The sequence below is a fragment of the Camelus ferus genome, chromosome 12, assembly GCF_009834535.1.
Source record: "Camelus ferus isolate YT-003-E chromosome 12, BCGSAC_Cfer_1.0, whole genome shotgun sequence".
Taxonomy (NCBI): domain Eukaryota; kingdom Metazoa; phylum Chordata; class Mammalia; order Artiodactyla; family Camelidae; genus Camelus; species Camelus ferus.
The window spans coordinates 43,277,160-43,293,205 of NC_045707.1; the positions used below are offsets into that span (position 1 = coordinate 43,277,160).

At 33.7% G+C, this 16,046-nt stretch overlaps 1 protein-coding gene across 11 annotated transcripts in view; it reads right to left on the reverse strand.

Annotated features, from left to right (window-relative positions):
• Window positions 1-16,046, reverse strand: part of APAF1 (apoptotic peptidase activating factor 1) — a 116,447-nt gene that overhangs the window by 82,594 nt on the left and 17,807 nt on the right. For all 11 annotated transcript variants that reach the window (XR_004324708.1, XR_004324705.1, XR_004324706.1 and 8 more), the window contains 8 exons: window positions 15,631-15,798; window positions 14,776-14,907; window positions 12,347-12,460; window positions 11,711-11,895; window positions 8,146-8,272; window positions 7,103-7,228; window positions 4,813-4,944; window positions 1,322-1,447 (listed from right to left, as the gene is read on the reverse strand). Coding sequence is in view for 6 of the 11 variants with exons in the window: in XM_032493572.1 (XP_032349463.1) it covers window positions 1,322-1,447; window positions 4,813-4,944; window positions 7,103-7,228; window positions 8,146-8,272; window positions 11,711-11,895; window positions 12,347-12,460; window positions 14,776-14,907; window positions 15,631-15,798 (1,110 nt within the window). In the remaining 5 variants the exon portion in view is untranslated. The remainder of the gene's footprint in view (window positions 1-1,321; window positions 1,448-4,812; window positions 4,945-7,102; window positions 7,229-8,145; window positions 8,273-11,710; window positions 11,896-12,346; window positions 12,461-14,775; window positions 14,908-15,630; window positions 15,799-16,046) is intronic.

Sequence of the window (16,046 nt, forward strand, 5' to 3'; positions counted from 1 at the left end):
CATGTTTTAAGTACAATTGTGTATAATGAACTTCAGAAAGATACAATAAGATGACAAGGCCTCTGCAGATCACAAACCTATATTCAAACATCAAAGAAACAGAAGACACATGAAAATGACTGAACAGTACAACACAATTACAAATGGAAATCAGAAAACCAAGCAGTTTCTGTCTATTCATATATACAGATACAGGTATATAGACAGATATGTATATATGTTCTCAGAACCAGATGGATGGATGTTATAAGAGAACATTTTCTGAAGAAGGCTTTGCATTTACTTTTTAAATTTACAGAATTTTGAGGGTCATCAAAAACTACAGACAAGTGAATTGGAGGCAAAAAAAATTCCATGAAGGACTAATGAAACATATATAGGGACAGTAGCTTAAATAAGCCCCCAAAATTAACTTGCCCAGAAGTGACAATGCATTGGATAAAAGCAGAGGTAGCAGAATGATGGAAACAAATTGGTAAAGAATAGAGGAGCAGAATGATGGAAAGTGAGCAGCCTTAGAGGTGTGCCTGATGAGCCAGGGTTTATCACAATTTAGAACATGGTACTTTTGTGTTCCAGCTAAAAATGGCAAGATGAAAGCAGAGGTAGAGAATTACTCTAGCAGCTGTGTACTGGGATAAGAAGGGATGGAGAGTACATCTTAGAAGGCTGCTAACAGACATGAGAGAATGACAGCATGAACCAGAGCAAACACTACAGAATGGGAGGGGAAAAGGTAAACCAGAGATGAGGAAGTCAAAGATGGATTGGACTTAACACCAAAGGAAAAAAGGAGAATCAATAAACTGGAGACGAGAGTAACAGTAGAGACAGGAGTAAGAGAGAAAGTGGCATTACAATCTTATTGAGAAGGTGGAGATTTAAGAAAGAACTTGGTTTTTATTTTAAAGACAATAAATTTCAGGAGACAAAATAAGCTTCTTTCTCTACCTCTGAGCTTCCCCCATACGATTTCTCAAAAACAAGAATGTAACAACATAAAAGGCAGAATTAACAAATGAAAAATAAAAGCAGAATCTTTACAAATTTGATCCCATAAATGTCAAAAGATTTTATGAAATCATAAATGACATATATGCTTAAAAATTAGGAATTCAAATTATATGAACTTTAAAGTATAAGGTAGTAAAACATTAATAAACAATCATTATGACAAGCAATTAGTTTTATTAAATATGCTCCTGCAAACTGAAGGAAGCTCTTTCTGTAGCAATGTGAAAAACAGAAACCTGTTTCCATAACTCAATCATAAGATGATAAAATTATGTACAACCCATTTTAACAATGAACAAAAGCATACCTTTAATGTTCCATCAGCTGAACAACTAGCCAAAAGCTTATCATCTGGTGAAAATCTGCAGTGATTGACTGAATTTGTATGGCCAAACATGGTATTTCGACATTCTTTTTGATTCACATCCCAGAGCTATTTGAGAAAGATAAAAAGATAACTGGAAAACTAGCACTGAATGGGAAAAGTTAGAAATCATGTAAAGTTCTTCCTTCCCTCTCAAGCTTTTTCAATTACAGAAAGATGTTCAGTTCACAGTTTGACAGAGGTGTCAAACACAACGGTGAACTTGTGATTAACAAGTAATGAGCAGCCCTTAGATCAGCACCTAAATCTACTAAGGGACTTGAAGGCTTACCTAGGCTTCAGTCTGAGCACTAAATAACTAGCTAGGCAAGTACTGCTTATTTTAACAAAGTAGTTTCAAATCACTATTATTTTATTCAGCTCTATAATAAGTAATGTGTAAAATAAACCGTCCCCTAATTTTTTTATCCAACTCTAAAAATGGTCATTTTTAAGATTTCCTGATGTAAACTTTGAGTCTACTAACTAGGGTAAAATCTATTAATACTCTAAAAAAGTGACTCAAAAAATACAGAGACTGCAGAGATAGATATAAATACATTCGACAAGAAATATAAGGGGTTAGAAGAGCAAGTTAAACAACACTTCCTGTAAGTAATCAACCAAATCCAGAATGTGAGACATTCCCCAGGATAAATGACTCAATTTCTCTAACAAATCAAAGGCATTAAAAAAAAAGAGGCAGATGGGAAGGGAAATTTTTCTAAAATGAAAGAGACTTGGAGACATATCAACCAGATGCCACCTGAAGTTTGGATTCTTTTTTTTTCCTTTAAATGGAGGTACTGGGGATTGAACCCAGGACATCCTGCCACTGACCTAAAACCTTCACCCTGAAGTTTGAATTCTGACTCCAATAAATCTATGATAGAAAGATACGTTTTGAAACTAATAACAAGGACCAGATATATTACAAAATAACTAATACTACAAAATTACTAATTATGTTAGGTATGATGATGGCATGGTATTTATGTTTTAGACCTCAGAGATACATGCTGAAGTAACTGGGTGAAGTGACATGGTATCTGGGATTTGCTATAAAATGCTCTCTAGTCCAAAAAAATGGGAGGTGATGGGGAATAAAATGAGATTGGTAAAATATTGATAATTGCTGGAGCTAGACAAAGGATACCACAGGGATTCTTTATCATTCTCTCTCTCTTGGGCTATGTTTGAAAAGTATAAAAACATGTAAATAAAAGAGGCAGTAGTCATCTCTGATGATTTATGCAACAGATTAAACACAGAAGAAGAAATTATTTATCTCCCAAAATTAATTTTGGTAAAATCCCTTTGGAAGTGATCAGTGAGGTAAGTCCTGTTCTTTTTGTCCATCTCCCTCCTTGGCTCCTTTATCCCAGTACGAGACAAACCCAATTCTGCAGATAAAGCAAATCATATGGGGGCATCTTCATATTTTCATCTTTTCATTGGCTTCTCTCAGTTCAAAAAGCACAAGAATTAAGTTCTAACAGCCCTCATGGTAATGCAGGTATGGTATGACAGGTCTTAAAACTTGGCCTTAATTAAGATTATTGACCAACCAATAACCTCTTTTCACATCTTAGAGAATTTTGTCTATATTTAAAAGGAGGAAATAACATTTCTACAAAACGTTAAAAAGAAGTATCAAAAATTATTCATAAATATTTGCAGTATAATTATCCCAATTTTCCATCTTGAGAAGCAATGACAAATTTTAGTAAGTCAGATAGAGAAAGACAAATACTGTACAGTATCACTTATATGTGGTACCTAAAAAATACAACAAGCTAGTGAATATAACAAAAAAGAAACAGACTCACAGATGTAGAAAACAAACTTGTAGTTACCAGCAGGAAGAGGGAAGTAGAAAGGGGCAATATAGTGGTAGGGGATTAAGAAGTACGAACAATTACATGTAAATAAGCTACAAGGATATATTGTACAACACAGGGAAAATAGCTAATATTTTATAACTATAAATGGAGTATAACCTTTAAAAATTGTGAATCACTATACTATACTTCAATAAAAATATTACTCACAAATAGTACAAAAATCTTATTTTTTAAGATAGGTTATTCAATAGGGTAAAGCTTTTCCAAGTAAAAATGAGCTATAATTGTAAGATATTATGTTACTACATTATTATGTTATTTTGATCCAATCTGGTATTTTTAAATTGTTTTCTGCAGGGCCTTAGGGATTCCAAAAACATGCCTGAAAGGCACTATGGGGGTTGGGAGGGAGTAAAAGAGGAAATATGAGAGAGGAGAAATGCAGGCCCACACCCCCACTTCAACCGGAGCAAGGGGCTTTATCTGTTTTATACACTGAGCTTCCACGTAAGTTTTCTTCTGGAGGAAAAAAAAAAAAAAGATACAGCTTCTACTTCCTGAAAGGGGGAGGAGGGACAATTTTCAACAACTGTTTCAATATTTTCTTAAATTTAAAAAAAAATAGCTTATTTAAATTTCAAAACAGTCTATCAGGTTTTTCAAACTGAAATGTTCTACATGCCCTTCCCAAAAATAAAATGGCCCATTGCAAAAATGTGACACTAAGAAACAACGGGCAGAACCCAAACCAAAAAAAGAATCCAAAATAAGTTAGTAGATATTTCCAGGATTCCAAAAAATTAAAAATTAAATTGAGCTATCTTCAGTATGCTACTTAAGGGGGGAAAAAAGATATAATCTTTTATAATTTTAATTATAAAACAGCATCAAACATACGGAACGAATATATAATTTTGGTTTTAGTCTGGTTTAAAAAGTTTTTTTTGCTATCTGTACCTTTTTCCCCTCCTCTTTCTGATAACAGACCCTCTCTTTTGAATCAAGCCCCACTTATAATTCAACTGGAGCTGACCTAACCTCATTTGTCCCATTTCTACATGGCTAAATTTGTGACCTCTTGGCCAATTGAAGGATTCCATCCTACTGACCACTAGAGTTATTCAGCAATGCATATGTAACCCAAACCAGGTCAACTAGTTTTCTCTATCGGAAAACTATAGGATCTGGGAAAAAGCAGGTTTCTCTTCCTCTGTGAATGAGCTGTAACATCTATGTATTCTTGGAGCTAAGGATAGCCATATTTCCTGCCACACAGAGAGAACAAGCCTGAACCAACAACAAAGAAAAAGGAAACAAAGTCTAGAGATGGAGAGGGAGTTGGAGCCTGAGTACTGTTTAGGCATCTGAATCAGCTATGCCTGAAGCCATGCTTCTTCCAGATTTTTCAGTTACAAGAGCCAATAATATCTTTGCTAATGTTGCTGTTGTTTAGGCTAATAGGAAGGTTTCTATCCCTGCAACCAAAAGATCTCTGATGAATAAATGAAAAAAAAAAACAAAAAACAAAGGAGAAGTTCTGATGTATCTATCAAATTTACCTATACAATTCTTATTATCCATAACACTTACTTTGAGGAAGCAGTCACTTGAACCAGTGGCTAAGAGAAGGTGATTACTGTTGTTGGTGAAGTGGCAGCAATTGACTTGCTCTGAGTGCTCATCATAGGTGTGCACTAGTTCCCCAGTCATAGAATTCCAAATCTAAAGAGAACAGAGAAAATGAAATTCACAACTACCCCTTACTTTCAAAGGGAAAACAGAAGCAAAGCAAAAATGAGCTGCTCTGCAAATGTTATCCATCCTGTTGACCAGATTTTCCCAGTCAGACATAATGCTAATGAATACCTCCTCCTTCCCTAAAATATGTCAGCATTTTGCCAGGATGTTTTTTTTAAAAAAATTACCTGCAAGTCTATACATATTGCTTTCTAGAGCATAATTAGAATCTCATGAAAACATAACATTCTTCAAGGGCAAGATTTCACATGTTCATACAAATGACAGCAAGCAAAGGAGTACTATAAAGGGGATAGAATAATAGACTTTGGATGGGAAAAATTAAGTCTAGGACCTGGCTCTATCACTTACAAGTTGTGTGTCCCTAGACAAGTCCTTAATTTACCTGCATCTCAGTTTTCCCCTCTGTAAAATGGGAATACTTGTACCTCTGCTACACAAGGCTTGGTGTCAAATGGCAAAGAACTTGATTAGTGATCTGCTGACGTCAAGGTACTAATAACAATACTAAGTACAATACTAAGTACTAATAATAAGTAAAGGTAGATATCTCAGTGAAAAAAGTAAAGGCTTTAGATTCTGAGCAAAACCTAGCTTTCAACCCTGGCTCCATTAGTTATCAGTTAATATGAGCCCAGGAAAATTCATCTCTGGACCTGTTTCCTTATCTAAAAAATGGACCAATATTCACTTTGCAAGTTGTAGTGAGAAACTGATAATGTAATATGAGAAAGTGTGTCACATAAAGCCTCATGCAGTGTTAAGCTCTCAGTAAAAAGTGATCATCTTCCTAGTTACTATGTAAGACAAATAAGTCTGTTCCACTGAACAACAAACAAAAGAAACAGATTACCTAATGAATCTTCACTGGACTTTGGACTTTTAGAGGTACTAATGTCCCTCCTATAGCATTTTCTTTTTATCTTATCAAAACACTCCCCAGAGGTCCAAAGAGTTTATTTTATTTTAAAGTTCTTTAATAGGTATTTCTGCTTCTTGATTTAAATGTTGAGTTCTTACAAAACAGAAACTTGAAGTCAATACTTTATGGTAACTATTAATAGACTATAACCTTTAAAATTAAAAGTATAACCTTTAATACTGTGAACCACAATACTGCACACTTGTAATTTATATACTGTCCACTAACTATACGTCAATAAAAATTAATTAAAAAAAAAAAAACCAGACACATGAGCCACACAGCTCTGACTCTGGAATGGCACAGAGCGGCCAACTCTAAGTCTGACTGAGGGTAGAGGCTACAGTGAATTAACAGACTGGCTGTAAAGCCACCTACAGAGTACCACCTATCAAAAGGTAGATTTTTCCAAAAATCTCAGTTTAGTCTGGACACTCCAGAGCCCTCTTCAAGTAAGTGCAAAGTCCAGGAAAACTCCCAAGCCAACTTTCTTGCCCCCAGGTCCACTAAGGCCACCCCATCTAGCCAGATTCAGCATTCCACAACCCTTCTGGAAAAAAGCATGAAGTGAGGTTTCCCCTCCATTTATCAAACAAAGCATTCCCTAAGACTTCAGTTTCTCTAAAATTCCACATGAATACTCTAGCTAAGAGCCAAATTTAGAGACAAAAAAGAAAAATTAACAAAGAGAGAAAAAAACCCACAGGGTAATTTTTATATTTATGTTTTAGACTAGTAACCTGATTGTTAGTTTGTTCATCCATCTGGTGTTGCACTGAATATAAGCTAGTTCATAAAGGTAAAAAAAAGTCTGGGTTGTATTTCACAAATTATGTATTTTACAACAGGAATCTGATCTCAGACGATAATTTTGTGCAGCAACACTTCTAATCACAGTACACTCAAAGATTTCAACTGATATTTATCCCACAGACTTGCCAATAAATGTCAGGCAAATTCATTAATTTTTAATTGTTTTTCCCAGCTGCCTGGTAAATATCACAGGCTGATCAGCCTAGGCACTTTTGCAGGTGCTTAAAAATAAAAAAATTAATTTACAATGGATAAAAATTGGTTGGCCTTAAGTTAGCAGGTCAACAGGCAAGAGTCCTTTAACCCTACTTACTCTAGTCCCTCTATTATAGAAAAAGAAAATAAATTCTGTGGTGATTACAACTCAAGAAGAAAATATTTCCCTACCTTCACTTTTTTATCCACTGAACAGGTTGCTATAAATTTGTCATCTGCAGAGAATGCACAGCAAAGCACTTCATCCTCATGAGCCTTGATCTCTAGAAGTTTCTCTCCTGTTTCAGCTTTAAATACCTGCACAAGCAACAACAAAATCTTTTTACTATAACCACTTAACCAGGGGCCATCATTCAATAAAAATCTTAGAAGATTTTAATCACTGTTATTTTGCAACAGAAACGAACTTTGGCAGTATCACTCAAAAAATCAGAATTTCTGTCAGAATTCAGATGCCTTAACATAGAGAACGACCCACTGTTAAATGTTTGTAATATCAGTAAAAAGAACTGGCAATACAGCTTCAGTTCTTGCAAATAGTTTGGCAAATCCTTAACAATCAAATAGGAAACACCTCTTTCAACGTGCTTTATTTCTGCAGTCTAAAAGCCAAAGTTAATAAAATCAGTAATAAAGTACACATATAGAAATAAGGCTTACAGTCATAGTCTTGCCATCTTAAACGTTTCAATTAATTTGATTTTATTTCCTTCAAAATTAAAAGACAGAGTACTAGTTTAACGAAAAGCACTCATTCGTGTTTTCTGAAAACAAATGAGAAATTAAAGAAAATTCCTTCAAGCACCTTACAAAATTATCCAATTCCTATTTACAGTCAGAAATCTATGACTGAGCCTATGATAAAATAGGTATTTTACTTAATCACTGTTTTTTAATCACAGCCCTCTTCACTGTGCTATGAGGTCCTTGTGTCTTTTATCATTTCCTCACTACCCTTAGCTGGCACGTGGATGACAGCAACTGACTGCTAGGGTAAAAGGCACTTGAGTGTCACCTGGCAAGTTTAGAATTATAAAACACACAACCACATCTGTTAAATCTGTAGAGAATGCGTTCGTTAAATGACCAAGAGATCTAAATATTTCTCTATTCTTAATGTGTAATTTTCCTGAATTTTAGGATTTAAATATATCCCAATATGCACAGTATCAGGTACATGACTCTTTCAATTTTTCTCAAAAGACAGGCTTTACCTGTAAGGTTTTATCAGCTCCACAAGAAGCTATTCTTTGACCATCCTCAGAAAAACAAGCATGGTAAACAGCATCTGTATGGGGGCAGACAACTAAGCGGGAGAGATTCTTGATGTTTTTTTTGTTTCTATACACAAGGAAAAAATGAATAGAAACCCAATAAATAAAGTAAAAGTAATTATTTTCTTTCAGTAATACATCATCTTTTACATAGTTGTTTCCCAAAATGAAACTCTTAAAATTAAATTACCAACGTGTAAATGACAGCATAGATCACCTGAAGAAAAAAGCATGATATAACAAAGCAGCATTTTAAAACAAATGTTACCCTACATCAAGCAATCTGTCATGTGTCACAAGTATCAGTGAGTTGGGAATCCAGTTAATCAAATACGTATCACTTTCTATTTTCCTCTGATACATTAATAACATGTGCAGAGAAAACATTATATAAGGGTATCTTCAGAAAAAATCCTTTTTTAGAAGGAAAGAGCTATAGCAAAATGAACCTCATTTCCTAACTAAAGTATGACATTACACCCACCATGATGATGATGCACTTTAAAACTGCTTTTCTCTAACTACAGTTATTCAGATACAGAGAAAAAAAGTAACGTTATTTTTTTGGTACCTTAATCTGCTAATTACTCTCTATTTCACTAATATAGATATTACATTATTTCACTTAGGCTAAAGGGTAAAGGAATGTAATGTATACTAAAAATGGAGAAAATATTAAAAATGTCAAAATTCCACATATATATACCCCAGTCATTATGGGGTAAATATGTTAAATGGCATATTTTAAGAGCCAAAGGTTCTCTGAAAAAAATACGTATTTTATATATACATATATATGTACAACTGAATCACTTTGCTGTACACCTGAAACCTTGTAAATCAACTATACTTCAGTAAAAAAAATTTTTTTAATTTTTAAAAAGAGTTAAAAGTTAGGAATCAGATAAACCTAAAGGGTAACCCTGCTGCTGCTACTTATTAGGTATGTAAACTTAGGCAAATTACTTAACCTAGTAAGTTTCATTTTCCTCATATGTAAAAAGTGAGTAATGATACCTGCTCTAAATAAACAGTGCCTGGCACAAGATGCCACTTGTTATTCTTTAAAAAAATTAACCACACATAAAACAGACCAAATGAAAAAAGGGAACACAAAGGTAAATCAGACTTAAATCTTGCCTACAATTATTAAACTTTACTAGAAGTGATAAAATAAACTATAAGAATTAGAGTGATGAGAATCTAGAAGAAAAACAGGTAAGTTACTAGCAAAGTTTAGAGAACCAGATTAAGAAAATACTTCCCATTGATCTATCTACTCAATTCCTCAAAACTCAAAAAGTGACCTGTCAAATTGATGGGCATATGGTCAAAAAGTATTAGATAAATAACAAATACACGAATAAATGATTTCTTTGAAAACTGAAACTCAGTTAAATTAAGCTTATACTATCCTAAATGTTCTACAGGGAAAAACAAAAAGCTTCCCAGTACTGAAAAATAACACATTCTTTGAATATGACCTGGTCAGACCCAACTTAAAAAATACAGCTATAAATGATTAACCACCCTATGAGAGAATACTACAGACTGAAATGCAGTTGATGAAACAAAAAAAAAAAAAAAAAAACTCAACAATTCAAAAGAGAACAAAGAACTAAACTTACGCCCATGTTTGATTATTAAAATTCTATTTCAGCCACTAACTAAAAACTAAAACATGAATTCAGTCAGTCTTCCACAAACTTCAACTGAATACCAATTACATGGAAGGCAAAATGCTAAATGGTATTCGTAATAACAACTAATATTTATTGAGCACTTTCTATCTTTCTATGATCTAGGTATGTCTGTACACACACACACACACTCTCTTAATCCTCACAATGCTATGAAATAGTACCACTAGAAGAGAAGCTGAATAACATTCCCCCAATGATACACAGCTGAAAAATAATAGAGCTAGGATTCAAGCCCAGGCAGTCTAGGGCCAGAACCTGTTATTTTAACTTCCAAACGTCTTTTACCACAGAACAGATGGACAACTATGGGAGAAAAACAAGTAAACAATCACCATAAAATGAGACAATGCTACAATATTGGGTAAACAAGTATTCTAGAATACAGACAGATTTAATGAGTTAGGTGGCCGCTTCCAGGGAGTGAAACCTCTTCCCAAGAAAGTGTTAAAAGAATGGTTAACTGGGAAGTGAGAAGGTAGGGGAACATGAGAAGTCTGACTTTTCATTTTATATCCCTCTAATACTGATTTTTTTAAATCAGGAACGTGGATTGCATTAAAATAAAAATAAAGTCAATGAAAAATTAAAATTTTAAATTACAAAATTTTAAACTCTCTCCTTTATGGAACCTTCCTAGAATTCCTCACCCATCCAAGTCAATTACCCACGTTTCAGTTACACTATTTTACATACTTCTGTTGCATTCATCACATTATATTATGATTATTTGCTTAAACTTCTTTCTTCACTACTAGACTGTAAGCAACTTGGGGAGAGCTTCAGCATCCAGTAACAGTATTTAGTACATTAGAGAAACTCAAATGTTTGTTGAACTAAACTGAATTAGAGGAATCACCCACGGCAGCCTGAATTATTTGGAAAGAGGGTCTAGGGCTTTATAGATCACAGACAACAACCTAGAGGTCAATTTAGATACAAATTACACATATGAAAAGATGACCATTTATACTTATTATTTTTAGCTATAAGAGAAGTATGGCATATAGAACGAGCATGAAAAATAAAGCTAGACTCAGTTTAAATTCCATTCAGCAAGCCACATGAACTTAGTCAAGTCTTAACCTGTCCTTGCCTCAATTTTCTCATTTATAAAATAGGGCAAATAATATTTACCTTATAAGGTTGTTTTGAAGATAAAATGAATAACGTATGTGAGCATACAGTATGAAATAGGCATTAAAAAGATATTAATTTACCCTTTCCTTTTACTAATTGGTAAGATTAAGGGAAAAGCACAATTGAATGGCCTCTTTTAGGAGCTGGAAGAATCAGGATTCAGCAGAAGTTTAATGAGGGCTACATGTAAGGCAAAGTGCTCATCACTTTATATCCAACTTCTCATTTAAATCTTCACAAAAATAGTAGTTACCTCAAAGGACTGTTATCTCTATTTTACGTATGAGAAAGGAGAACCTGTACCTTGTTCAAAATCACAAAACTTTAAGGTTTAAGAACAGCATCTCAAACCTAGGTTTGTGGTTTCAAAAACAATGCTCTTTGCTACTACACCGTATTACAATTAGTAAAGCATTTGATACTAATATTCAGGATGACTTGTCAAAACTCATCTTTATAGGCAAGCTTCTATCTCTACAGACTCTTTGAAAATATATATTTCTCCTATGGTTGTTTCTCTACAACTTTTCAATAAGAATGCCTGTTAAAAGTTTGAGCCCTTTCCAAAGTAGTTAAATCTTCCTGGAGTGAACTTATTTGCTACCTGAAAAATAATGACATAGTTAGCAGTCTGCTCCCTTTGGTTTCTCTCCTAACCTACTTACATCCACTCCAGGTAAAGCATTCCATTATCGACCTCCTGCTTGGCCTGCAGCTTAGCTTGCTGATAAACTTCTGAAGTTTCCAGTTCACAGAGACCCAGTTGTACAATATTAGGAAATGGCTGTCGTCCAAGAAGATGTCCATTTAAAGATAAAAACTCCTGGAAATTCTCACAGACAGTACCATCCTATGAACACAATGAAACCTCTCAGAAACATAACCAGAGCCAAGATCTGACCTTTTTCTGATTCTGTGATCTTGTTACTTTAAAGGCTTAAATGAGATATTTTCTCTATGAGCTAAAATTAAATAGCCAACCATTAGGTAACAAATACAAAGTGATCCTCTTCAGAATTCTAAACACAGTGTAAAAAATCTCATTATCAAAGTACTACTTTCTTAACACATTCTTTTTTTTTTTTAAAACACTGAACACTTTACTTCCACGGCTTTCAAACCTCAATCCTATTCATATTCCCAGTAGGAGAGGAAGCAAAATAATTAGGATAATCAAAGATTAAAGTAAGAAAACTATTGCTCTTCACTTCTTCTATTTTGCTTATCTCCACTAATAAATCTAGAATTAAGTGTCAAAATGAGATGTCCTGTAAGGACTTATTCCCCATATTAATATATACCTTTTCATCCAACATATGCCTGTATTCCACAAATTCATGAATCAGATGAGCAGGGCCTACAAGTTCTGTTTTTGCTTTAATCCAATCCAGGGAAAACATTAAAGCACATAGTTCCTTTAAAAACAAATAAATAAGATCAGGATCACTGTTAAAGAGATCAAAGTATTTTAAGTCTACCATCATTATCCTAACACTACTGAGAGAAACTAGATGTCTAGAGTTTAAGGATGAAAAGAACACATCATTAAGCACTCCAAAGAAACATAAAATGGACCTTACACCTTGACTCAAAATAAATTTCAGTTGGATTTAAGATTTAAATGTAAAATAGAAACTTCAAAAAATACTAGAAGATACAGATATTTACTATTCTTGTAACCCTGGGGTGAAGGAAACTTTTATAAACATGATACCAAAAGCAAAATACCAAAAAGAAAAACAGTGGTGTATTTAACAACATAAAAATTCAAATCTTTAATATAGTAGAAAACAATACAAATAAAACTTAAGACAAAAAATAAACCAGGAAAAAGATTTATTTATAACATGTATGAATGATGAGGGCTAGTCTTTTTTATAGAAAATTCTAATAAAACAGTAAGACAAACATTCCAATAGAAAAATAGGTAAAGACAATGGATGAGAGCAAATTCACAAAATAAAAAGTACAAATGGCCAAAAACATCAGTAGTAATCAAAAAGAAACAAAAATTTACTAATTTTTAATATCAGATTTCTAAAGGCTAAAATGAATGCTACTGGCATCAGAAGAAATTAAAATTTCTCATACACTGCTAGCAGTGATGGAAATCAGGACACCCTTCTAGAAGACAGTTTGACAAACTGTATACACCACTTACCCAGAATTACACTTATAAATGTGTCCTAAGCAAGTAAGTCAGATAAGTATGCTTAAGCAATGTAACTGTCCATCAACCAACTGAACAACCATAATGTAGCTATATAAGTATGTAGCTTTACAAATTACATCATTCTATATAAACTGACATAAAAAGATAACCATGAAAAAAAAAAGATATAAGACTACTTCTATTATGATCCCATTCTGGTTTTAAAGAACAAGTGTGTGTATCTGAGCAGCAAAATGATCCAGCAAAATACACACAGAAGCATTATGTACATCTGCAATGGTTGTGATCTTCGTTTTCTTCTTTCAGTTCTTCCCTAAACTTTTCCAATGAAAATTAGCCATTACCTTTAAAAATTAGAAATAAAGGCTAAAAAAGTAAGAAGAAATTGAATTCTGTCACACTACCATACTATCAAGTTTTTAAAAAGATGCATTGACCCAGTAATTTCAGTTCAAAGAATTTCCAAAGGAAATAATACAGGTGCAAAGACAAACAAGAATGTCCATTACAGCATCATCAGGGGAAAATAACTGAAAACAACCTAAATGTTCAATAATTACAGTTTGGTTAAGTAAGTAGGGCACAGATATTTACTGGAATACTATCATTCCAATGTAGACTATTAGATGTAAACTGTATTTTGCTAGGTGAAGGAAAAAAAACAGGCTACGACAGTACACCTTATTTCTAACCAAGAGATGATATACCTAAGCATAGAAAAGTTACTCAAAGTACATATAGTTTTCCAAAATGTTAACATTTTGAATAGCCGATAGTCATCACTTCAAATATTATCTACGTGTTGATGATTCCCAATTTTTATCTTTAATCAGTAATTTTCCCCAGAAATCCAGATTCACATTTCCAAGTATATACTCAGTATTTCCAGCCAGGTGTCTTAATATATTCCAAATGAGTCCCTAACCTTCCCTTCATCCCCCCAAAAATACTTGTTTGATCCACAGATATCCCCATCTCAACTCACAGCAACACTGATATTTCCACCGCACAAACCTGAAGTCATTTTGGACTCTCTCTTACAACGCACATCAAATACATCAGCAAATCATGATGATTCTACCCACGTATCATCACTTTCTCTCTCCTTCTATGCTTTGTTCTTCTGAGCACTTACTACCCCTTGACATAGTATATATTTGTCCCATGTCAGTCTCCCACCAGAATGTAAATTCAATGAGAGCAGGGACTTAGTGCCTGTGGTATATCCTTCATAATGAAGGACAACACCAGTACATAACAGGCACTCAATAAATTTGTTGAATGAATGAATATACTTTCCCACCTCCCATTTCCTTTTAAAACTGAAAAGCAAATCTATACCACCCATAAAGGATAGCTACAGGTATGAAGAATGAATCTTTAAGTGGTTCATTTATTGCAATTACTAAGGTACCTTTTGTCTACTGCAGGTAAAAACAATAACAAAAACAAAAATACTTACATACGTTACAATCCTACTTTTAGCAATAAAATTGTAAACATAGGACAAAATAAAAGTGAGATAAAAGAAAATAAATTTTAAATGGGTCATCTTACTTTGTGCATATTAGCACTGGCCATGTGATAGGCCAGAAAATTGTACCAATACATGCAGTCCTCTTGATCTGGTGAAAGAGTATGTAGCCGGCGATGTCTCTGGAACTGAGTGATTATCTTCTTGTGTAGATCCTGAAACCCAAACGAAACATTTCAGAGGACAGAAATAATTACATAACATAAGCATCACAGAAACTCCAGTTTCCAAAGCTATTTAAGAATGTATAGAGAGTCTCCCCACAAGATGCTTATTAATCACAAAAGGAAAAAATAATTAAATAATTTTTAAGTAACTTTACAGTGGAGAGCCAAACTTTACCAAGTAATCAATGTTAATATCACTGATAAGACATATCAATACCCTGATATGATGCACTGAAAAGGACACAATAGCATTTCTGTGGTGTTATTGCCAAAAATATATGAACTCGATCTAGTCAGGAGAAAATATCAAACAAATCCAAACTAAGGGACATTGTACAAAATAACTAGCTAGCACTCTTCAAAAGTGACCATAAAATAAAGCTGAGGAACTTTCATAAATTTGAAGAAACTAAGGAAACATGACATTATGATGCAACATGGAATCCAGAATTGGATCTGAATCTCAAAAAGGACATTAGTGAGAAAGCTGGCGAAATTCAAATAAAGTCTGTGGATTAGTTAACAGTATTGTATCAATGTTAATTTTCTGGCTTTGATAGCTGTATTATAGTTATGTAAAGATGTTAAAACATTGAGGGGAAGCTAGGTGAAAGGTATATGCATAGAAACTCTACTATTTTGCAACTTTTCTGAAAGTCAAAAATCATTTCAAACTTAGAAGTTAAAAAAAAATGTACAGAGTGCAAGTACCTGAAGCTGGCTGCGATTCTTCTCTGTAAGGAAATCTACTTGAAGATCATGTAGATAATAAAGAAATGATTTTCCATTCCGATCACAGAATAAGAGAGACTTATTAACAAACTCCTGCAGTATATCTTCAACTTCTTCAGTTTCCATGTCCCAGAGAATACATAACACCTAGAATCATTTTAAATGTATCACATTTAATGCATCACATTTAATGTATCACAATGCACAATGACCACAATCACAGACAAGATGTTAACACACAGAAAAAAATATTTTAAAGCCCTGAATAATACGTGCATTTCATAAGCTCAAATAGAAAAGAGAAAGAGTTCTAAAGAAGTCAGATGGTTCTCCAGCTTCACTAGAACCACTGAGAAATAGGTAACTCATTTGAGTTCAACACTGAGACCTTGATG